This window comes from Brugia malayi, assembly GCF_000002995.4.
Source record: "Brugia malayi strain FR3 genome assembly, contig: Bm_007, whole genome shotgun sequence".
NCBI lineage: Eukaryota > Metazoa > Nematoda > Chromadorea > Rhabditida > Onchocercidae > Brugia > Brugia malayi.
This window is the reverse complement of record NW_025062284.1, coordinates 275369-300343: the sequence shown is the minus strand read 5'-3', so window position 1 is coordinate 300343 and position 24975 is coordinate 275369. Positions and strand designations below refer to the sequence as shown.

At 31.7% G+C, this 24975-nt stretch overlaps 3 protein-coding genes across 3 annotated transcripts; 2 read left to right on the top strand and 1 right to left on the bottom strand.

Moving 5' to 3' along the window:
- Nucleotides 1-66: 66 nt before the first annotated feature.
- Nucleotides 67-5167, top strand: Bma-taf-6.1 (Transcription initiation factor TFIID subunit 6, putative; the record flags this gene model as incomplete). The annotated part of the gene is made up of 16 exons (XM_043082671.1): nucleotides 67-127; nucleotides 575-648; nucleotides 809-892; nucleotides 1006-1104; nucleotides 1192-1345; nucleotides 1643-1845; nucleotides 2164-2229; nucleotides 2506-2583; nucleotides 2682-2783; nucleotides 2969-3093; nucleotides 3247-3373; nucleotides 3761-3883; nucleotides 3981-4081; nucleotides 4296-4413; nucleotides 4554-4781; nucleotides 5066-5167. 16 exons carry the CDS (start codon nucleotides 67-69, stop codon nucleotides 5165-5167), a joined length of 1845 nt encoding a protein of 614 aa, XP_042938605.1.
- Nucleotides 5168-13962: 8795 nt separating this feature from the next.
- Bm10769 (Uncharacterized protein) lies at nucleotides 13963-16267 on the bottom strand (the record flags this gene model as incomplete). The annotated part of the gene is made up of 7 exons (XM_043082670.1): nucleotides 13963-14062; nucleotides 14244-14388; nucleotides 14566-14767; nucleotides 14978-15089; nucleotides 15347-15450; nucleotides 15689-15794; nucleotides 16152-16267. The coding sequence occupies 7 exons, from the start codon at nucleotides 16265-16267 to the stop codon at nucleotides 13963-13965; spliced, it is 885 nt and encodes a 294-aa protein (XP_042938604.1).
- A 2930-nt stretch (nucleotides 16268-19197) lies between these two features.
- On the top strand, nucleotides 19198-20284 carry Bma-acbp-3 (Acyl CoA binding protein; the record flags this gene model as incomplete). Its single annotated transcript, XM_001895645.2, has 3 exons — nucleotides 19198-19252; nucleotides 19818-19938; nucleotides 20113-20284. 3 exons carry the CDS (start codon nucleotides 19198-19200, stop codon nucleotides 20282-20284), a joined length of 348 nt encoding a protein of 115 aa, XP_001895680.1.
- Nucleotides 20285-24975: the final 4691 nt, after the last annotated feature.

The following is a 24975-nucleotide window of genomic DNA, read 5'->3' as shown; positions in this document are numbered from 1 at the left end:
TATCGTGCTAAAAGCGGTTGATTTCTGAATCCCGCTGTTCAGCACGGCAACGGTGCAAACGGTGTAATGCCAAATAATGTTCAGCGTGTGATTAATGGTGGCCATCAGAATGTTGCTAGCACATCTGGTTAGTGTTTATTGTTCATATTAAGGCTGTTATGATGCCTTTGAAGTTATTTCATCAATCGTTTGGTGGAACTGAGACGCTGTGTATTAGAATTATTCTGGTGATCCGCAGTTAAGCAGTTAGTTGATATGGTTTGGGAACCAAATATAGTTGAGAAATTCAAAGTGAAACCTGGTCGAATAACGAACTGTGTTAATTTAAGTAGTAGTGGAGTCTTCTAGAATGATAGCTCCGACAAATTACAAGAGGAAATTTAGCATTGTTTTGAAGGAATGTCTTTTTTTGTTGATATATTTTTAATTGAATCGAGAAAACCGAAATCCTTATAAAATTTTGGCTCAACAGCAATATGCATATTTTATTCTGTAAAGTATTAAATTTCTTATTTCATTTTTTTCTGACGTTCTATTTATTTAATTTATTTTTACAAACACACGTTTTTAACAGGTGCAGCAAATACACACACCAGCAATTCCGGAGCAGCAAATGTAGATGCGGAATATGGCATTTCATATGTTAAGGTAACATACATTTTTCCTGTTACACTAACCAAATTTTTTGTTTTTTATGATCACTGAACACAGCCTCACTTTTTTTTTTTTTTGTTGTTTTCGGAGACTTAGGTTGTTTAGCGATTCGTTTTCTATAAATTTGAGCATAAAGTTCAGATGCGAATTCCAGGTAGTGGCAGAATCCGTTGGCATAGCAGGGCTTTCCGATGTTTGCGCATCTCAAATAGCAGTTCAAACGACTTATGCAGTGAAGGTAACAACATTCTACTTTAAAAGCATGTGCATGTCTTGGCTTCCATCTTTCCACCGTAACTTTATTTAGGTTACTGATTGCAGACATCTTTGGCTTTTGAGTTTTTTTTTCAGATGGTAACTGAACAAGCAAAAAAATTTGCTGTGCACGGTCGTCGTAAGCGCGTCACAGCTGAGGACATCGATTCAGCATTTGCATTGGGCGGCTATCCGGTATTAATTTTTGGTTACAGCTTTAGAATTTCAAGATTTTCTTAAATTAGAAATGAAAATATTGTAAAATCAAATATATTATTCTAGCCTTTATTTGGTTTCACTGTGAAAGAAGGGTTGCCTTTCCGTTTCGCTGGATCGATGGGACGTGATTTGTTTGTTACGGATGATCGTGATATCGAGATCACACCAGTAGTTAATGCTCCTGCTGCTAAATTACCTCTTGAAACCAATATTAAATGCAAGTTTTTAATATGTTTTCTTCCTCTCAAAAAAACCGGAGAATTGCTGTCCCTCGAATTTGAGTATATTTTGTCTGTTGTTTTTAGTGATTTACAAAAACTTTTTTTTGTAAAATTTTTAAAGGCAGTTGCAAAATTTTTAAACCATTTTATGTCATGTCGGTTATCACGACGTTTTCGTTACCTTTTGTTTGTTTTTTGCAGATGTTTCAGTTTGTTGTGCTGTGCAGGCTACAGTTTTCTGCAACAAATTCACCATTTCGGCATTATAAGGTGCAAAAATAATTTCGTTTCAGCTCATTGGTTGGTGATTGATGGCGTGCAACCAGCTGTGCCAGAGAATCCAGCTCCTGTGGTACAGAAAGAAGCGGCAGTAGTAGTTGCTACTGAAAAAGCAGCAGTTGATACGGGTCTATCGATATTATCAAAGGCATGTAGAGGCCTGCGACAGACCGAGCAAGTACAAATCAAAACAACTTCTACACACGCACTATCCGTGGTTGGTTTTTGCTTTACTTACTGACTATGGATTGATATGTCATTCAGTTATTGTTCATACTTTTCGTGAATGTCATGTTGCCTGTCATGCAGAAATGAAACAGAAAGGTTAACAGTCTGGTATGTCATTATGTACGGTTGAGATTCTTGAAAAAAAGAATTTTTTTTTGGTATCTCAACATTCAATACTTATTATTGTTTTTGTATTTCATTATTGTTGATTTTACTTGCAAAGTCAGGTCTTTTTATAGTTGATTATTGGTTTTTCTTATCAATAAGAAAATTCATTAGTATGCGAAATATGTTTAATTTCCTTCAGGAGCAGCAGGTGTTCTTTAAGGAGATTACTGAGGCTATTATGGGCAGTGATGATACAAGGAGGACGGTACGCTTATTTAATTGTCTGTACTTCTTTCATTTCATGTTATGACAAAGCTTAGTAGTAAGTTGCTAATGATAATAAAACAATGTTTCTATCTTACCACATTTGTGAAGTAAAAATCTTTGTTTTAATGTTGATGAGGCATAATGTTATTGAGATTAGAATGGTTGCAATATCCTGTTAATTTCATAATTCATAGTTTATTTTTTAACTCAACTCAGTGTTTTGAATCCATGGTTTCGTTCTTGTAATTCTCTGATTCTCAATTCTGATTTACAGGAAGCCTTATACAGCCTTCAAACAGATGCGGGTTTACAACAATTACTGCCTAGGTTTTCGGTGGTGATTGTTGAAGGGGTTGGTTGCTTATTCGTTCGTTTATTCTACAAAGTGAATATTTTTTGTTATCGAAGTAATCTTGTTTTCGCTAATTTTACTACATTTTTTAAATTAAGGTTCGATGCAATATTGTGCAACACAATCTGGCTATTCTGATATATTTGATGAGGATGATTCAGAGTTTGGCAAATAATCCAGCATTATCATTGGAGCGTTGTGTCAGTGACTATATTTCGATCTGATTTCTAATACATTAACGAAACTAAAGAATTTGTATAATGATTTGGTGTGTAGATGATCAATCATTCTTGGCTGACAATAAAACTTTTTGGTGTATCTTTTTTGACAACAATAATTTGTTTGTATTTTCTAATTACTGAATTACCGATCCTGAGATTTACAGTTACATGAGTTATTGCCTTCTATACTGTCGTGCATATTAAGTCGGCAATTGTGTGCTCGCCCAGAAACAGACAATCATTGGGCATTACGCGAGTTTTCCAGTCGTTTGTTAGCCAATATATGCAGGTGGGATTTTTATACATATTATATAAACGAGAATTAAAATTGTTCAGCAATAATCATTGGAATATTCTTGTAATCTTACATAAAAAACAAAAATTGAACCCTATAAAATCAACTACATGAAAAAAGTTTTCATATTGGAACAGGACTTTTCAGGTCATATAACATCAACCACTTACGATCGCGTGTAACTCAAGTGCTTGCCCAAGTTTGGCGTGATGAAAGTTGTACACTTGCGGCATTGTACGGGTCACTGTATGCTCTGAACGAGCTCGGTGTTGATGTACATCTTTTAATTATTAAATTTCTATTACGTTAAGTAATATATATTAGAACAAACAAAAAAAAAACGAATGGCACTTTTAAATTATTGTTATTGTATTTTATCGCTATTCTGAATTACTTTTTGTGTCTTGTTTGATAGGGAGGTTAGCCAAGCTTCGGGTTTATTTGCTTTGTGTTTGGTGTCCAAAGTTTGTGTTGAGCCATTATGAGTATGTGAAGCTGGAGATGTTGGCTTTGTATTGTTTTAGAAAATCCTTGAATTTTTTTTATTTTTAAATTGTTGGATGTTATAAAGTTCATAAAACAGTTTAAGTAGTAATAACAATTAGATTGGAATTCGTGACATTCTATATCTTTTACGTCATAATTATGGGATTTGTTGCAGACTGTGCATTCTGTGGTGATACCTCGAGCTGCTCAGCTACACAATGATCTTCGGAAAGTTATGTCGGACAAACCGAACGTGGTTGATAAATTAGCCGCAGAAAAACTTCAAAATTTCGTTATTGTAAGTGAAAATTCGTTATCATAACTTAAACTTCCGTTAAAAAAATGTTAATATCATACATTTTTTCTATATTGCCATTTAAAGAACTGTTTTAAAGAAAGTATTGGTGCATTTCGTAAAAATTCAAAAGCCAACTGGACTGAAGGAAGTTACGGATTATCAGAACATGTTCGGAGGATTTGGCGAAGCTGTACACAAGTATGTTATGGTCTTGCAGTTTTTCTTTTTTTTATTTTTTGCAGAGTCTTGAGTTTTACATATTATTAATAATCACTACTTTTGGTTAAAATAAGATTAATGTAGTCCGAAATACATATCGAAAATCATTCTCGTTCTGCAGTAAATTTCAGGACATTTTTGGACTAATTACCGCAAAACAGTGCAGAAATTACAGTAAATGTTATTTTTACAGAGTCATAACAAGTGAGCATACATCAGTAGTATCTGGTAGTACACCGGCAAGTAACAACAATGTACATTCTGCTGTTCTGCACAGATCTGGAAGTGACCGAAGGCCCTCTGCATCCACGGTTAGTGTATACTGCATTCATTAAGCTTCTTTGTGGAAAGGAGAGAGAGAGAGGAAGAGAAGTAGGAAAAGAGAAGAATTACTAAGGATTAAATTTTTTTGTATCCGTTCATTTATTCTAATATCTACAAATCATTTCAGCAGCAGCAACAGCGTTTGATGATAGGTACAAAACAACCTGTGACTTCTTTATCCAGTTCACCACTTTATGTGGTCCGCCCACAGAGCTCACCTGTGCCTGTTCGAAATTCTACCCAGCAACCATATGTTAACATTATCAGTGGTAGCCGTTTGCAACAATCAACTTCAGTACTGAGTCGTCCAACACAACAGAGTACATATTATGTCTCGGGTGGAACAAACTCACCGGTATGTCGTTTTGTTTGCTTTTTGCTTTATTATTCTTCTGTTTTCTTCTTAAGACGTGTAAGAGAACTATTTAATGTCTTGCTCTTCTACGACTCTATCATTAGCACTAGATTCCGAAGTAGAATGTTATCAGCGTAGTTTAAATTTAAGCAAAAATTTTTCGTTTTAGTTTGTTTATATTATTTATTGTTAATGTTTGGAAGATGTATGTATGCATTTCCACTCACCACACTATTTCGTAATATCGAATTCCAAATTCGTATTATATCCTAAATTAAATTTAGACAAACTCTTATGTTGTTCGACCAAGTGGATATAAGAAAATGATTGTAACAAGTCAGCGTGGTACTTCGAGCTCCACGAATGACAGTTTTAGAAATTCATGAATGGTGTCATGCATTTTTTTTTTTCTTTTTCATACCAAATTACCTCTTATGTTGAGGATTAGAGAAACAAGCCGATCTCAGGTTTTTTTCCTTTCTCTTTATCTTGTTCGTTGACAAACTCAGAGAGAGAGAGATCTGTGACTGTTGTTAGTTAGTTTCCTGTGTCACTGGTCGCTGAATAATACAAATGCACTTGTATTATATATGTATCTCCTTATTACTTCTCTTTTTTGTCTTATGCTAACGTCAGTTGGGATCATTTTAAAATGAAAGTTTAAATTGGATGTAAGTATTTTTCGTTTTGGGTTTCTAGATTAGATCTATACATAGTTTAACTTTTTAATGTCTGAAAAAGAAGGCTGAGATTTAAAATCATTTCTGTGGCATTAAGAAGAGTGCTTGGTACCTTCTTTACTTCAATTCCCTTGCATTGGATCGATGGTTTTTATTGACGATATGATTTGGAAATTTTTTTTAATATATTCATTTTTTTTTTTTTTTTTTGTTGCGGGTTGATAAGGCGATGAAGACCCTACTATAATTTAAATTTTTTCTTTTCTCTATAGGAAAAAGCAAAATTATTTATAACGATCAGCGCATGAACAACGTTTTATTTGAGAGGCTTACTTCATAAATGTTGTCATTAACTAACTTTCAAACACACTATATTTTATCAGGCGTTTATGATCTCAGAATCCAGTATGGTTATTTTGGGCTAAAAAAGCTCTCGTTCTAGTCTTTGCTGAATTAGCCTGTTTGTTATTTCGGACAGCGCTAAATAAGGTGAGAGATATATCTGAAGGCTTTAGATATGAGACAGGAAAGGTAAAAGGCAGTTACAACCAGTTCATCCTAAATTGGAAAAAAAAGCGGTAAGCTTGGAACTAATCTTGACTTAATGACTGAACATTTTAAAGAAAGAAAAAAACGCTGTCTAGATTGTAATTTACATCATTATTTTCAAGTAAAGATATTAGTACTGTCCTCTTTTAGAGTTTTAAATTGTATGATAAGTATCAAGAAATCTCTGCTGACATGGAGCAATTGTTTGTATTATATTTTCAATATTTACATTTACATCATGTTTGTTTTGTTATAATGTCTGCTTGTTTTTTTTAATTATACGATGGATTAAGATTCAATTGCTCATGGCGATACTATCATTAATGTCCTAATGCAATAGTGACATATCCAGGATTAAGTGAGGTTGAATTTCGTTTTCATCTCTTTCTTTTATAATATTTTACTAAGTAGTATTTTAGGTTATCACTGGTCATCTATCTTTTTATCACTTTAACGGTGTAGTGACAGAAAGTGAAAAATGAAGACAACAAGACTCAATCTTCAAGTTTGATTTAAATTGAGATTTTTTTTTGTGTTAAACTTTTGTTTAATCAAGAAGCTCTTCCCAGAAAAATCCTGGATATGTCGTCGGTTACCTCAGAGGACGTATACAAGCACACACTTATATTTTCACTACTTGCAAGTTAGGGTGAACAAATTCGTTTGTATAAAAATAAACATTTTTTTTTAAATTCGATGGAGGTTCAATCTTTTTAATGGGAAGGAACTTTATTCTAGGAAATATTTTTGCATGTATTTTCTTGAAAATGTTAATTTCATTAAGAGGGAAGGTAAAAAATTGTTTATTTCTACAGTTGTGAGGAACTTGGATTTGTATACTGAAATTGTATTGATGAATACAGTGTTACCCATTGTTGATTCTATGCTTTTGCTCAAGGGTTGGATGATTTTGTATATTTGCATGATGTGTCAGATCTGCTGCTGCTGCTCTGCTCATTACGCAAAAATAGGTTTCCATTCGCTAAAATGTAATGTTTCTAGTGGTTAATATAATTTTTGGTCTACAATAGTAGTTGTTTCTCATAGCCATTCAATGGTATATTATCAATGCTGAATTTTTTGTACCAAATATGAAAATTATGCTAGAATTTTACTTCGAATTTACAGGTTCACGCTCATTTTCAGTCTTTTCATGTTTTTTTTTTTTTTATTTATATATTTATATCTAATCCTCATTTTAAGCATTTTTTTTTTAGCTTTCGCAAAACTACGGCAGATTTCCTGTGATAGTGATGTTTTCAAACAAACTTGATTTTAATATAATATGCATACAATGAAAATTTTTATTATGAGGAAGATCATTTACTTGGTTCAACAAATTATTTTCAGTTATTAAAATTTTTGTGCAAATCCATGGAAATACTGCTTTTTAAAACAAAGAGGTCATTTTATAACTTAGCAAATCTTTTTTTTTTTTTTTTTTTTTTTAGAAAGGAATTAAAATCCATTATATGACGATGTCATATTTTTTTAACACATCACCTTGTTTGTTTACTTATTTGTTTGTTTGTTTGTTTGTTTTTATACAGTGGTTATTCTTTCTTCATTTAATGAATGCCAGGAGACGACATTATACCACTGTTTCGCATGCATAAACATATGGACTTTTTTTTTTTTTTTTGAATGCTTTGAAATGAAATCTGAATATTCAAGGTGTCTTCACAGATTCTGAAAATACTACCTATCAAATGTTTTTTTTTTTTCATAGACGATGGATGCTGCTAAAAAGTATTCGTGATATATATAAAAATTGATCGATAAAATACGGTCACATTAATACGAAAATAGCTTTTTGTTGTTGCTAGGAGTGGATGACACATAATGCTCTCACCGACAATGCAAATAGATCATATGAAGAAGAGAGGAAGAAGAGACGATGTTTACTGTATCCTCAACAGATATTATCATTTAAATTAATCTCGTACACTAGGAAAGCATTGTCATCGATGTGTGTCTTTTTTAAATTCACTGGGTGTCATCTGCTCAAGGCTATACAAGAGACTGAAAGAAAAACAACTTCATTCTGATCATGAAATGAAGAAGTTTGTGCTAATCAATCATGAAAGTGTTTATGCTAATCAGAACGAATATGCGCTCCATCCATTTAAAAAACATCGGAAGAGCTCAGCAAATTTTTCGATTGTTTGGAGTTCTTTCTAAATGAATCCTGTAATGCTGTAATTCCAGTCCGATTCAGGTAATCAGCACAATAGATAATGTTTTTGTAAACAGGGAGCAATATTCAAGGAATGAAAGAATATTAATTAGTCTTAGCATTCATTTGCAAATGTGACCACTTTTGGAAACTTAGTACTACTTCTCTTCTTCCCCAAAATATTTTTTTCTGTGAATATGTACAATTTCGATGGCTTATCTTTCATTTATGTAAGAAAATTTTAAAAAAATTTGTATTAAAACGTAATTACTCAGAAGTTTACATATAAACGTATTAAATCTATCAACAATTAGTTAAAATTCTCAACTTCTCTTTTCAGAAATAAACAAAATTTTCATGAACGAAGCCTTATGAAGTTTGGCATTGAACCATACGAAGTTTGACACAGTTTGAAAGCTTCAAATGCATTTTGATAAACTAAAAAAATTTGATAAGCTAAATTAAATGCCAAATAAACAGATAAATAAATTTAAAAAAGTATGGCAATGTCGGTTTGTAAGACTAGATGACTAGGTGAATCTAATTGACTTTCTGGATAGCTCAAGTTTTTCAACTTTATAAGAATGTTTTTTTCTTAGAAAAGAAAAAAGGTTAAAATTTCAACATACGACAAACTTTAAGTTATTTCGAATTAACTGTAATAGTTGGTAGATTATCCTAGAGATAGAGAAGTGACATTTATTTATTATAAAGTAATGCATACCTTTATCACCACTACTACTACTTTTCTTCCAATGTCCTTTAATCGATATAAACAATCTTCAACCAACTCTTCTTTAATTCAATCATCTCTTCACTCTGTCTTATAAATTACAGCAACAATAATAATAGATCGTCCATTAACACAGCACTGCTTTATAAAGTATAATGCATGCATTTGTCTAAAACAATAATATCAAATAAATAGGATGACTGACTGTCTCATTTACACAGGTAAACAGGTAATTGCATAAGTTTTCATTTTATGAGATTGTAATTTCTTCTGCTACAAATATAAAGAGTACATTGCTGATGTATTTCTTAATTTTACATGCAACTGCTTTAATTCCATCAAAAGTTGACACAATTTCATTTGTCAACTTTTTTTTTTTCAGATCATCTACCGATTGCAACTAACTACTCTTATGATACTTCTGAATCTACATGATTTAAGAGGTGAAATAATTGTTTTCACAATGAATTATATGTTTTACTTGCATGCATGCACTTAACTATTTCATATGAAATTGCTTGCAATTAGCATTTAAATTTATTTATGTAGGACAAAAATTTCAACGATGTAGAATTTAGTCATAGTTTGTTCGATTTTCTTTTTGATAGTTTATTCTTTTCACCTTTTTATCATTTATTTATCAAATGGCTATTTACTATAAAGACTAGAATATTATTCTATTTAGGTTTATAAATTTCATCTAGATGTATGGCAACAAATACTCTTATCCTGTTACCTTTATAGTTTGCTTTTATAGATGAAAGCAAAATATGTTGGATACTGCTGTGCTGTGAAACGAGAGAGGTGGATGAGAATTCTGATACGATGAATGCTCTTAAATGAAATTTGTTGTCACTAAAGTGTCCTCTTAATAATATTCTCGTAAATGCAATGCTAAAACAGAGAATTACTTCAAATGTTGATGTGAATTTATTAAATTTACCCCACTATTTGCTTGGCTCAGTGAAATTTAGCGGCCAACTTCTATAATTTATGCTAGCTATACAGATTTATTCTTTGATCACTACTAACACTTTTCTCAGAATGAAATTATTGGAGTAGAAAAGCCGATGATAAATTTCTACTATTTTAATAAACTCTTATAATAATAAATGTTTTGTTTTCTTTTCTAATAATTAATATTTATTTTAATAAACTATTACGACAATAAAATGAAATATCGAGTGGTATAAGAGTTGTGATGTGAAATGTTACAAGTAATCTATAACAACAAATACTTAACTTCTCTTTGAAGGTGAACAAACAAATACTATCACCATGTGATGATGTCATGTGTTTCTCGATGAAAACACTACTGCTAACTGTCACATTCATTTTATAAACTTATACTAATCTAAATATGTATATTGCAGGTTTATTAACGATAGGTGTGTCTGATTTATAGGTGCAAATAATATCACACATACACAGACAGACAGATCTGTAATTATAAGAGCTACTTAAATTTATTGAATGAAACATTTCCCATCTAGTAAGCATCATCGGATATTTTACTTTATAACTTGTCTGTCCTCTTTGATGTCACTTTACTTGCAATTCATTCTAGCAAGCACTCGTCTGTTTCTTCCTATTCTACAAGTTGCTTCAGTTGTAATCGAAGTTCCTCACTTCAAAATAATTTCAAGGAAAAACTAATTTTATCACATGCAATGAAAATGATTATCAATGTATGAATTAATGATTATAACTGGATAATAAATTTTTCCGGAATTCCGCTTCTATTTAAGAAACTTCCGTTATAACATTTCTAATGTTTGCATAAATACAAACAGTGCAATTCAGTAGAATATTTATCATCAAATATAAAAAGCTAATCTACCATTCAGGAATAAATCACAAGTTTGTATAAGTTGTTGATAGTAAAGAATAAAATCACAAGTTAAATGCAGCATACTTAATTTCAACCATATTTAATTCTCGTATTATCACTTTGGCATCTAAAAACTGAGATAGTCGATTGATAAAGAGGTATGTCCTTGTCTAAGTGATGCTATCAAGTGATATTCTAATAAAGTTTTTGACATTTTCCTGTCACTTCATTTTGAATTGCTTTTGGAATATGACAGGAATGTTCTCGATGCTATTCACAAGAATGTCAATATTCTACTACCTCCATTATCTACCTCCATTCTAGGTGGTTTCTTCTGCATTATTTTCCTCCTTTACTTTTCTCTCTGGATAAAACGGTTTCCTGATTTGTAGGTGGTAAAATTAAGATGGAAAATTGCTGCAATGCTGATGATGGCTGCTATTGTACTTATAAATTAATTTATAGAGTAAGGTAGGAGGATTTTTTTTTTTCTTTTGTGAGATCATTTGCGAAGTGAATAATAGCATTAAGTGATAATAAATCAGGATGACCTTAGGTCATTACTGGACATTGTATTAATGGATTATCATTGTTTGATCGTATTAATGGATTATCATCGTTTGATCGGATTAATGGATCAAGATCAAGATCGTTTGATTTCTGACAGACGATTCTAGGATTGAAATTTATTTTTGTAAAATTTATTTTTCTATCATTTTGATCTTCATTTTCATGCAATTTTTCCAACAGTTGGATAAAAATGTCGTTTGAAATTAGTTTTTTCTTCCACCGAACACAAGAAAAATTTGAAATATCTGTGGAATTTTCCTGAGCTGGGCAACTTTGATACCATCTATGTGTGTAATTAGTACATGAGTTTGAGTTAATGAGTTATTATTTTTTTTTATTCTAAATTATAATTAAGTTTCTTTGCATAAATACAGTTTACATGTCTAATCCAGAATTACCAAAGCGTGTCCATTCGCAAGAAGAGTTCACAGGAAAGGGTTTACAAAAGATTACCCGGAAAATGATGTCAATCACCGATCCATTTCTATTTATAGTTCAAACCATCGTTCAGCTAACTATATGCATGTGTTACCCATCGTTCAGGTAACTATATGCATGTGTTACTAAAAGGTCCAATAAACTTTACTTTTGTTACTATAAATTTTTTAAGGAAAAATTCAAAAAGTTTAAAAATACAAAGAGTAACCAAACGAAAAAGTTTTTGAAATCAAAGAAATATAAGTGCTCTAAGTGAAGGATGGAGGGACATTTCGATAGATATGTCTGTGTGACACGAGTGTGTCCTGCCTGTTATAAGCAATTGTTCAACGTCTCCTCATGTTTTATGTCTCTTGTCTTGTCTTATCTTTTAGCATTGTTTGCAAAGATTCTTGATGAGATTGCAAATTAAAATTGTCAATTAATCAAATCGAGAATTCACAAAAAATACTCCTTGTCTACTAGACAAATGCACTTCTCCATCACCAATCAAATCCTGCATGAAAACTGAAACTATGCCATCATCAAAATCCACTATCAACGAAACAAGATTTCACAACCGGATCTCCACAAGTTACATCAAACCGGATGATATCCGGACTTTTATCTCAGCAAGCAGCACGCAGCAGGAGACTGTCACTTATTTCGTCTCCAAAGCATTCTATTCTCACTTCCTCTCCTCTGATTAACCATAGAATGAGGAGAAACTTGGTTACTTCAAATTTCATATTTGAATTTCACTAAACAGTGGGAAACGAAGGGAAGCATTTGTTTACTGAACTAGTGAAAAAGTTTAGACGGATAAATGTGAGATACTTCTTCTGCTGGTACTATGAAATAGGATGTTTATCTGTCGCTCTTCATCTAGCTAAGAGAGCTAGGTGAACATTTCTAGAGTAAATCAGAAATATATGAAGCAACAGCCAAACCATAAAAAAAAGTGTCAGGAATTTCGAAAATCACGAATTTAAATTAACAAAATAAAATAATTTCATATAAAATATTAGTCATACGAATTGTAAAATGTTAACAATATCAGCATTTTTTTCTTATCTTGATTTAACTAATTTCACATCTGCTGCTTACTTTAATTGAGTTAGTCGTATTTTAAACTCCTAATCTCCTTCACTACATTGTATTGTAATACGATTAAAGACACGCAACTGGCAACAGAAAACTAGAATTCCTTCTCGAAGAAGTCAAAAGCGCCGTTAAATCAAAATACGCCTCGTTGCACCAAAAATTTTATGAAGGAAGTTTAATTCATTTGGAAGGTTTGGATTTGACACAATCGGATATTTGCTAATAAATGTTAATTGCATTATGTGATTGCAGCAGAAGCATCTATTCTCTGAAACAATGACCTTCAGAACATATGTTTACACGGTATCACCAATTTATTTTTTCTTTCCTCAATTAAAAAACAAACCAAAAGCCCAGAAATGAACATTAAAGATTTAAATTCCAAGATACAATAAGGCAATGCGATATTCAAATGAATTGAAACCGACAAGTCAACCGAGAGAGATCTAATTTCTGACAAAAAAAACATACTACTGGTAAAATTAGATTCCTTCGTCATATGCACCAAATAGATTGACTTGCGTACCACAGTGCAACAATACCTTCAGCTTGGTGCATACAAATTTAAATACCTATCCAAAACCAATGAAATTACTCGAAATGGCTGATAGCCGCTGTTAATTGAAAATGTATCAACAGAAACTTCACGAAGTTTTTTAGTTCATAGCATCGGAATACAACTATTATACACTATGGCATGAAACAATATACATAAATTAAGGAAAATACATGGCGTTAATGATTTTTTTTCACGAAAGAGAAAAGGGAAGTTGTCCTGAGTTTTGAAAAAAAATGATTTATGAAAAAAAATATACTCGTACCAATTTTCTTAAGCTCGTACCAATTTTAACATTGGGAGGTACAAATTAATAGCGATATTACGAACTTGACTTTTTCATTCTGCATTATGAATGGAACACACATAAGCAAATGAAAAATATAAGTTAACATTTGTTATTTTTCCTAAAATGATTAAATTTCTTTTTGCACAGAAGTAATAACCATAAAAAAAAAAAAAACGGTATATTGAATTTTTCCCATCCAAAAGGAAGTGCTATCCTACTTCAAATATGCTTTATCTTATCCATAGCGAACAAATCATTTTCGGTATTGGATGTTTCTCAATCTTCCAAGCATATCAAGAACGAAGATATCCGAGAAAGAATTGGCCGAATTTGGTCCTCACCGATATAATCCGAGTCCCATACATTTAATAAGTGACTGAAAAGTCTTAATTTAGAACGAACAAAACAAGATCATATGAAAAATCTCCATGCTTTGATATGGGAAAATTTCTATTCTGAGCATGACATAAGATGATATACGTCCTCCTGAACAGCGAACAAAAATATAAAATAAGGTGTTTAAGACAAAATATTTTAAAAACATGTCCTACTCTCACCTAGATATTTCATCTTCACAGTTAGGATGAGAACCGAAGAATGAATTAATAGTCAGTATAATGAGTGAGGAACGAAACGGTGAATGGTCAGCATCAGATAAACTGTGTAAGTATAAAGGAGCATATCCTCGCAATGTGTCGATTCCTGAAAATTTCGAAACCAATTATTTTTTGCCTCTACTGCTTAACAAACCAAACGGATAGGAAAACTTTCAAGAAGACATATAAAACCTGTATTTTCATCTAACAGTGTTCATCTCTCACTTCTCAAATGCTCAGGTATGAATGAAAACGTTCATTTTAGAATGTTCCAAAAATTTACCATGTAAAACCACTGATTTACTGTGTTTTGATAATGATTTTGTAACTTCACTTTCCAACAACTGTCGTTCTTTGTATTCATTACAAAATATCCTATCAATTTCTCCCTTTCCAGTGACATTCGAAAAAACATCACCAAGAGCATCTGCTAACATACCGGCTTTTGTACCCGTAATTAATACGACATATGGTTCGACTGGTTTCTGAAATCTTAGAATAGTATTCCAAACTTTCAAAAAAACTCTTTCCGTTAGAGTAAGTAAACTTTAAATTACAACCAAAAAAAACACCTTGTTCAGTTCCAAGAGAAGTCGCATATTTCTACAAACTGTCATTTGAAGTAAAGTATTTAGGGAGAAATTTTTCTTCACGTGATAATCCAGATAATGTGCAGTAGTCTAGGAAGGACTCACCTCGTAAATCCATTTTTCACCAATAAGCCGTAAAACTGCCTTTGTATTAACACCATGTTCATATTCGTTAGTGAAACTCTTCTTCAGAATGCCGTTTACCTGCTGTTTATACCTGCAAATAATAAATAAAATACATACATACACAGCACCTCTACTTGTATAAATCCCACTTGTTTTCAGAGATTACTCATTTCGTGTTCATCTGTTCATCGTTATATAGCACAAAAGTAGATGTCTATGCAGACAGAATGTATTTATGATGCTTAGAACTTCAAGTAACGTTCGTCGCATATTAAGTATTGCAGCAGCATAATAATAATAATATGAACATATAATCATGAAATATGCTGAAAGTTGAAAAGCACAAACTTCTTCAGTGAAATGCCTTCACTGTTTGGATTTGAGAGTGAATAAATGAGACCAAGAGAAACAATGATAATTGCTAACACCAAAAATAATAACACCAAAATAGACTGAAACAGAAATAGTTGATCTAAATTCTGTGGGAAAATAAATTCCTTCTTGTTTGCTTTCAGAAACGGATCAGCTAAACAGTTACTTCAAAATATGATTCAGCCAAATTCCCAGACCCGTCTGTCAGTCTTGTTTCAAATTTGATTTATTAGATCACTGCGATGATTGTGAAATTAATTAATTCCAGATATACTTTACAGTTGTGTGAACATTCACATGCAAGAAAAAAAGTTTTACTATATGTGACCGAAACAGATTCCAAATCCATTCCAATACAGTCAGTATTGGCAACTTTTTAGCATCCCTTTCGGAATCATCTTCTCCATGGTCTGACTCATAAGATCTAAACAGAGTGAAATTCGTTGAAGAAAGAAAAATAGAGACAGCAACAAGCAAGTTTCTAAACTGAAGACTGAAAAAAGAAACCGCTATCTGACTCTGTCAGCTCATTTATGGAAACTGTTTGTCACTGCTAGTAAAAAAGGCTTGGGACAAGAAACAAAGCCCTCTTTTCTGAAACGGACAACTATTCTAGTGTCCTGAACCATGTCCAACAAATGAAATGAGTTATGTTTCTACACCTCTACGGAATCGAATTAATAACAACCAGATTCAAGCATTAAACAGGTTGAAATTCAAAGCCATCGTGTCAAGTTTGAAATTGAAATAAATGCAATGTCAAATGCAATCAATAACTTACACATTACCATCGTTACTATCATCACCATCATTACTAAATTGTTCCAGTTTTGGATATAAGTTTTCTTGCTGATTTCGCTTTCGAAATACCGAACGACCCGGACTATATCGTTTCATACTTTTAATCCTACTTCAAAATCTACGTAAATCAATGTTGTTACCAGAAAAAAAAAGTGAATAAACTGACAACTAAATAATAAGAATATTTGTCGAAATTAACAAAAGCATTACAACCTTTGCTTTCTTTGCTTTTATTACACTACAAACTGCAGATTTTAAACTTGAAAAGCAAAAAAAAAGAAAAATCTATATTCTTCAGAAAATGTAACTTACACTTAACGCTGGAATATCACATTGATCGTTAGGAAATACTTGTTGAAATCCAAACAGACAAACTCTGACATCACACTAACAATGCAGTGACAGTCAAGCCAAGGGGACAACCGAATACTGAAATTCACCTGAATTACGCGGCATTCTCTTGCTGCCGTGAATTACCAGGGAGCGATTTGCAAGACTGAAGTCTCAGGGCGGTTTGTTTATTGATGAAATATTGAGTTATTAGTGGTAATTGTGACATAAGCGCCATTTTCTAATTATTATTTTGATGCAATTTTGTACAAAGCCTTCTTTAGACAATCGTAGAAGATTTCTTTTTGGGTAGCATGGAGGAATGGGAAATGGGATTGAACGATTTGCTGTACTGAAATGATATCCGACGTAGACTTCAATAAAACTCTTTGTCAGTTCTATCATTTGTGATTGCAGTAACGCTAACAGCAGTATCAGTGACAAAAATGAAATAATTAATTCCAAAATTATTTGGGAATTCACGGACAGATAAGATTTCTTAACAGAACAAATATATGTGGAATTCAATTCAGGTAAATGACAGAGTAAGACTGTTTGGGTTGTGAATGTCGTAGAGTGGTCAACGATAAAGGAATTAGAGAAGATAGTACTCGGAATACTTCCCAATAATTTGACACTTGAAAAGAGTGAGCTTGACGGAATGGAAACGTATTAGGCCGTATGAGATCCATCCGTTATATTGGCTTAAAAACCGGAATGTATCACTGGAAAAGAGAATAGAGTCATTGCATAATTACACTAACGTAAATACGGAAAGGATATTCATTCCGGTTTCGAGACCATACAGAAATGTGAGTTTAACTGACGACTGCTAAATTGGAGAAATAAATGATTGCAGTGGAAGTATTTGAGAATTATCGCTGGTAAAGGTAAAAGAGATAATTAGACTATTTAAAAGTAGAAGAGAAGAACCAAAGGATATGAGGTGAACCCAGGACCAGGCATAGGTAGAGAATCCATTCAAATAGAAATCATTAACTGATAGCAGGTGGTGGTCTGTCAGTGATGGTAACTCTTGTGAAATTGCATAAACCGATAATTGATTTCATTATAATCGGTTTTTTGATTGTATAGGAATTTTCGCACAACAAAATAAGTGTAAACAAACAAATGCAACAAAAAGTGAAATTTGAACAGTTTAAAATACTTCGGGAAATTTAAAATATAAACTGGAATCAGTATATTACTGCATTTTTAAAAAAATGACAAATTAATTGATATCATAAAATAGCAGATTATCAGCCAAATAGTATCGAAGCCAAATAGTTACAAAGTTTCGAACTCTAACAGTAGTGCTAGTAGTCAGAACAGTGGAGGAAAACAACAACAGTGAAGGAACTGGCGCAACTATTAATGGAGATGCGCAAATGTCCTAAGACGTTATCCACTTTGGATTTGTGAACTTTTTTAAATCCAACAATGCAAACAGTTATACTCCAAAACCTTAATTCCAAGCAAAATGCTTACGAGCAAAACAATGCATTGAACAGTATTGCAAAATGGATTCTAAAATGAGCCTTGAATTGCTTTGGCTTCTCAAAATAAAACATATGGCCAAGGTCTGCACTATTAGTCTATGAGACATATAAATTATGAAACAAGTGACAAGTAATAAGTGTAAATAATGCTCTGTTCATACATGTTCAATTGATGTTAGCAAGGAATTTTGTTCAAAAATTATTTTAATATGAGTTCATGTATTAATCTGTAATGTACAAATTATTTACAGTTCAAAGGTCATTCTTAATAGGACAAATACTGGCGTATTTTTGACAATAATTTGTTGCTTTATTAGCCAAAAAAATTTATTTTGCAAACAATTTTAAAATCCCTCGATGTGTGTCATCTTTTGACGGTTGTTGAAAAGGGCAAAAGATGAAGTGGCATTGCCTGAAAAGTTATTTGTCTATGATAAGCTAAAGAGAAATTTGATAAGAGTATAACTTTCAGTGTTATTATTCCCAGTTATCACTGCTCCTTTTCTATTCTCACCCTCATTCTTGATGATAAATCCCGAACTCTATTAATTGCTCTCAATAATTCTTTGTAATCTCTCTCTCTCTCCCTCTCTCTCTCTCTCTCTCTCTCCGTATATTATACTTCACTTAATTTTTGCCCCACTTTTAACCAAATTTCTTTCATGACCATTTTTTAAATGTGCCATCTGAAATTTAGTGAATGGAACTGTTCGTCTACAAATTGTGTTCCGCGTTGCATATTTTGCACGTTTCACGTGTGAGCAACGTGAATACAGGTGAACAGGTGTTTATTGATTGGATATCTCCACACTTTGTTGTTTATTTTTTAGTAGTAAGCATACATGGGTTTACTGAAATTAGTTGGACGAGAAGTGACAACGGCTTTGTAAACAGATCAGACATCCTAACTATGACATTTCTCGATGCTAATCAGTGATCAGTGCAGAAATAAGCAATCAGTGATCTCTTTATGGATCAAAGCATTTCATATGTTCGATCTTTTCCTAGCATCATCACATCAGTGTTCATATTCTTATCAGCAATCAGTTTTATCATTCTTATGATCGTAGCTATCACAAAATAGTCTGGTTGAAGAGTAGTGTCGAGAATATTTCAAATAGAAATTGCTATGACGAGAATGAGAATCTTTTGAGATAAGGTTGTTTGGCAGAGAGAAGTGCTTGCAGAATATTTTCAATGGAAGAGAAATTCCAGGCTGCTGTAAGTATTGTCCAGAAAATGCCAAAAACTGGTAAAGATTTTATCTCTCTTGATTGCTAGTATTATAGTTTGAAGTGAGTAAAAAGTTATTACTGTTAAAGTCTAAGGCTTATTTTGTAATAAAATAATTCAACAAAGAACTGAGATTCATTAACTTTGAAAAAAAAAAAAAAAAAAACTTATGAATTATCTGTTTCAATCAATAAATTTCTCTTCAAAACTATTTTTGAATTTAACGATTATTGGTGTATAACAGTTACAAACATCCAATTAGGACACATTTCTAAGCTTTAAGTTTGAGACCCAAAAAAAAAAAAAAAATGGTTTGGAACTCATTTAGAAATGGAAATGCTATTTGAGTAAATGTGTAAATTGATATCGAATTTGGTGGTATTAGTACTCACACTCTAACTGAATGACTTCACTAAATGAAAAGTTTCATTTGTGAATTTCATTGATCGTAAACGTTTGGGTACGTTTAGTAGGAAATACTTATTTGACGTGACGTATTATGTTCACGTGACAATTATGAGCAAGTCTTAGGTCTACAATTAGCTATGATTGAAAAAAGTCTAATGAAATGGAAAATGTTATAGGTCCAATGGTACCAACAAATGATGAAAAACTTATGTTTTATTCTCTGTACAAGCAAGCAACAGAGGGTAAAAATAAGAATGCACAACCAAATTTCTTGCATTTCCTGCAGAAAGCAAAATGGTTTCTACTCAATTTTCTTTTTTTTTTCAATTAAAATGTTGAAAAATCATCAGGAGAAACAAGAGTAAGAGAAAACTTTGAAAATTCCCTCAAAACTCTATCGAATTTCGAGAGTTTGAGTAGTGGAAAACTTTAAATAGTCTTTGACTTCCACTTCAATTTACTAATTTGCAGGGAGGCATGGAAAAAATTAGGTGAAATGTCATCAGATGAAGCAAAAAAAAAATATATTGATCTGGTAAAGCAAACTATCAACGAGATGTCGAGAACGATGAATGTAAGCGAATGGCTTCAACAAATTGATCCAACGCTATCAGAGAAACTTGATCTGATTATAGCAGAATAATGATAATCATAATTATCATTATGTTTGTCATAGATGATTGTTATAGCAGTCAGAAGATAATACTAAATTTTTATTGCTAGGAAAGAATTTGTTTTGAATTTTGAATTGATGAAAAAATTTTGTGTTCAGAAGAAAAACTTTTTTTAGCATAGAGAAATTTTTCATAATTGTTTGTTTATGTTTATTATTCGTTTTTAAAACAGCAAAAGAATTTACAACAGCGAAAAATTCAAATGTTTCTAAAATTTTTTTGATCACTGCAAATTAAATTATGCAAATTTACTGAGTTAAAAAGCTGAGATAAAATTTAAGCTCAATTTGCTTCAAAATAAACTATATTTCACTTTGCAATCGGAATCGATTAATGCAGATGAAAAGAAAAAAAAAAACAAACTACTGCTGATCGATTTATTTGCGATAACATTTGCGATAACATTTGCGATAATCGTAGCCATTTACGATAACAAATTTTTTTATAAAGAATTTCTCTATGATATATGATTATTCCCTTTTCTTTTACACAGGTAAATTGCTGCCACAAATATTCTCTTTTAGCAATTAAAATGAAAAACAAAAAAAAAATGTATGAACAAACAACCAAATTCACTTTCCTTCTTAATTTTTTGTGGTGCCATTTTTTCTATTGGTGATAATTTCTACCTTATCACTAATCTCGTATACCTGGTTCAAGTTATCACCATATGATCCTACCTTATCACTAATCTCGTATACCTGGTTCAAGTTATCACCATATGATCTTCAATTTAGGCCATTCATGACTGATTTCTTCTAATCCTTCTTCTACAGTTTATTTTTCTCTCTATCCTCCATTTGATTGCTTATTTATTTATTTGTTTGTTTGTTGGTCTATAGCAACAATAAAGTATAGGTATTAGTCTATAGCAACAATAAAGTATAGGTATTAGTCTATAGCAACAATAAAGTATAGGTATTAGTCTATAGCAACAATAAAGTATAGGTATTAGTCTATAGCAACAATAAAGTATAGGTATTAGTCTATAGCAACAATAAAGTATAGGTATTAGTCTATAGCAACAATAAAGTATATTGATGAGAACTTAAAGGATTTAAATAAACTGAATTAAATGAGTGCAAGATAGTAGTAATAGTAATAGCCAAACTATAAAACTTGTTGGTACAAAGAACTTACCCAAGACAAGGGATTTAAACCCTGAGGCAAATAGTGGGCATTGATTTGAAACAAACGTATATATAAGAGTCAGTTTCTTATCTCATAAGGATGACTATTAGCCTGGAAAGCATATTAAAGAATTGCACAGAGTTTTTGTTAACAGTTTGAAAATTTCTAGAAATTTCTAGACAGGTAAGCTCAGCTAAATTGAGAAGGTAAATGATGGAATAATGATTACTTAGATGAGATGCAATTTGAAATAGTTTTGTATTTCTTTAAAGAATGTTCAGTTAAGACAGATTATGGATTTATGCAATTTTATTTGGTATACTCTGTAAGTTATTTGGACATTCGAGTGATTTATCTCGAGAATTATCTCGAGTTTCACGACAAATTGATGTACAATTTCAAGGACATCCATCTAGAGTAGAATCGTAACGCATGAGTCATATTCAAATGCTCATACTGGTTGAGATACCATTGGCAGAAGCTTCCGGAACTGTTCCGGAAGCTTCTGCAAAACAATTTTTTAGTGCACAAATAATAGCAAATCATTTATGGAAAGATCCCTTTTATTATGTACACATTTTTTTTCTTTTTATGTCACATCTTACTGTGTGACATCACTAATGAACTAAATTGTTTAATTCATTTTGTTGATTGTTTAGTTTAAATTCCGCTCTAACCCAAATCACATCAATTCAAATCGAAAAATACCTGTTCAATGAATCAAAATCCAAAATCAGGTCGATGTCATTTCGTAGAGTAATGTTTTTTAAGTACTTTCTCAGAAGTTTTTTTTTTTTTTTTTTTTTCTCATCTCTTTTCGGTTTTGTTCTTTCGTTTGTTCCGGTTAACAAAACAACTTACCGGCTTGATTTTTTAGAGATAAGTTTGATAATAAAGGTACTTGGATAGTAAAGGTACTCACTTTACTGCCAAAAAGTCAGTGCTTCTGCTCTTCCATCTTCATATCGAGTCATATAATCATGATTTAACAAGAATTGCTTCATGTCAACTAGCATCTACTTCTTCAACATCTAATCTCTAAAAACTCAACACAATGTTTTCCTATGTGACAGATCGTTCCCTTCCGGAAAACTGCTTTAACGGATCGCACTTATCAAAAGTTGCTTACCCAACTTAGCGTTTAGTATACTGAAATGGTAATAATTTCAATATACCATCATGAAGTGTACTCAATTCCTCTTCCACGTGACACACGTAAATGAACTGAAACTAACGTATACTTCCTGAACTGAAACTAACGTAAGTAAACTGATTAATATTGTTTTGATTTAAACTTATTCAATTTTGTGATCAATGAAGATCAATTAAATATTAGAATTCATCGATTAACTTTTCTCTCTGTTTTATCATTAATGATGCAGTCAACATCGAGACTAAAAATCAAGACAGATGTGACATGTTGACATTTACAATTAAATAAACAAATGTCTCATGTCACATCACTCTAAGACAACAACCTAACGTTAATAATTTGTACTGAAAATGATTGTTAAATGAATCTTTTAAGATAACTTTGAACACTTATCAGATTATTGTTAAATTATTATCAATCACAACGATCAATGTTGATGATAAACAGTCTTGCTTCTTCAAATATAATAGAAATAGATGGTAAATCAATAATAATAAAATAATTAATAATTAAATGTTAATTAGCTTTCAACAAGCATATCGCATCAGAACTCACAGGAAAGCAAATTTATTCGCATTAATCAAGAAAAAATTTTGCATTTATTAATTCTCAAAAATTGAATAAACTGAAATTAAATAAAAATTTGCACAAAAAGTTAAACTTTTGCTTTATTATACGACTTATTTACTACTTGTTGTACAGATATTATTGGATAGACAAGCATTTTTTTTTTCATTTAGAGTTATTAATTGAACAAGCAAAATTATTTGAATATACTGTGGCGCAAATAATAACCATCAAACATTGTGTTTCCTGAATCGATCAGGAATTACGGAAGAGTGACACATTTATAAATTAAGTCTTTTCTAGATGTGACAAAATTTTATTCAAAATAAAAGTTAAATGATGACATTCCTCTTCTCTGTGCATATTTCTTCTTTAATTCTTGACAAATTAGCTTCACGATGGCATTTCGTTTTCTTTTTTTTTTTCTTGTCGTTTTATTTTGGAAAACTTTATGCGTTATGATTATTTCTTGATTAATTCTATTCAGCCGAACTGAATACCTAGTTTAGTTAAGCTTTGTTTGACATTGACTTTGTCGCGTAAGTTCATCTGACTGACAAATTTTTGCGTACGTCGAATCCGAGTAGCTCACTTCCCGTGAATTTTACTAGCATATGTTTCCACTTGAATTTAATTATGTATTTGATCTAGTGAAGTTAGCTTAGGGTGAAAGAGTAAAGTAATCTTTTCCGATATATCTGATAGGACAATCACAAGTTTTCAATCAGTGTTCTCAAAATGCAAAATTTCATTTCATACAAGAATGGAAGTGGTAAGATGTGCTTTTATATTTTGTAAATTGCTACAAACTTGCCAGAACAAAACTATGGTATCTGAATCTAATCTTTCCGTAATCAACGTTTGAATTATTATGTTTGTATTAATTAATTCGTTTCTTTTTTCATTTAAATTAATTTACAACTATCTGCTATATTTATGAAAAAATTTTAACAAGAATCCCAACAAGCAGAAATGGGAATAAACATTAAATAACAAACTTGTCGAAGAGCAGTAAACAAGACCAAGAAAATGAGTGGTTGAGGTTGAGCATAGGAAGGTAGGGAAGGAGACGGTAGTCTTGAGAAGTGCGCTTACAGGTTTATTTATAACAAGAATGAAGAAAGCAGTGCTTTTAACTTTTCTATGAAATTAAAATGAAGAAGGCGAGCAGCTTTTCCTCTATCGGTTTCCTTCTTTCAATAAAGATTCAATCACCAGATGAATAGCTACAAGGAGTAACTGAACACATCCATACTAAAAACTAGGATTATGTAAATAATGAAGAAAAATATGCATAACACTCCTGAAGAATCAATAAATTAAAGCTTTCAAGATCCGTTTTATTTACACATAAAATTAATTCCTTTTCTGGATAAAGCTAGACTTTTCATCATTTAGTCATCTCACAAGAAGACAACTTTGTTCACAAAAAAACTATGTTACGAATGCAAGTTTCATTAGGCATATAAAATAGTTTTAATAAATTGCAAAACTAAGAAACTACAATTATTTCTATAAGAACACTTCGTCATCACTTATATGCTTTAGTGACAAAAAACAATTAAACACTTTTATTCACAATGAAAACAGAAATAGGAACCTCTTCCCACACTCAGCATTATTTTCACTAACGTCTCGATTAACACATGAAATGAATGCACTGTTTAATAAAGGTCACACTTCTATGCCTTATGTAATTGCTGTTAGTTAACCTCGTATTTTACATCTTATCCGTTATACATACAATCACTAAGAGATTAATTCGACAATCAGTACCTGACTGCTTTTTTAATGACTCATAATGTCTAA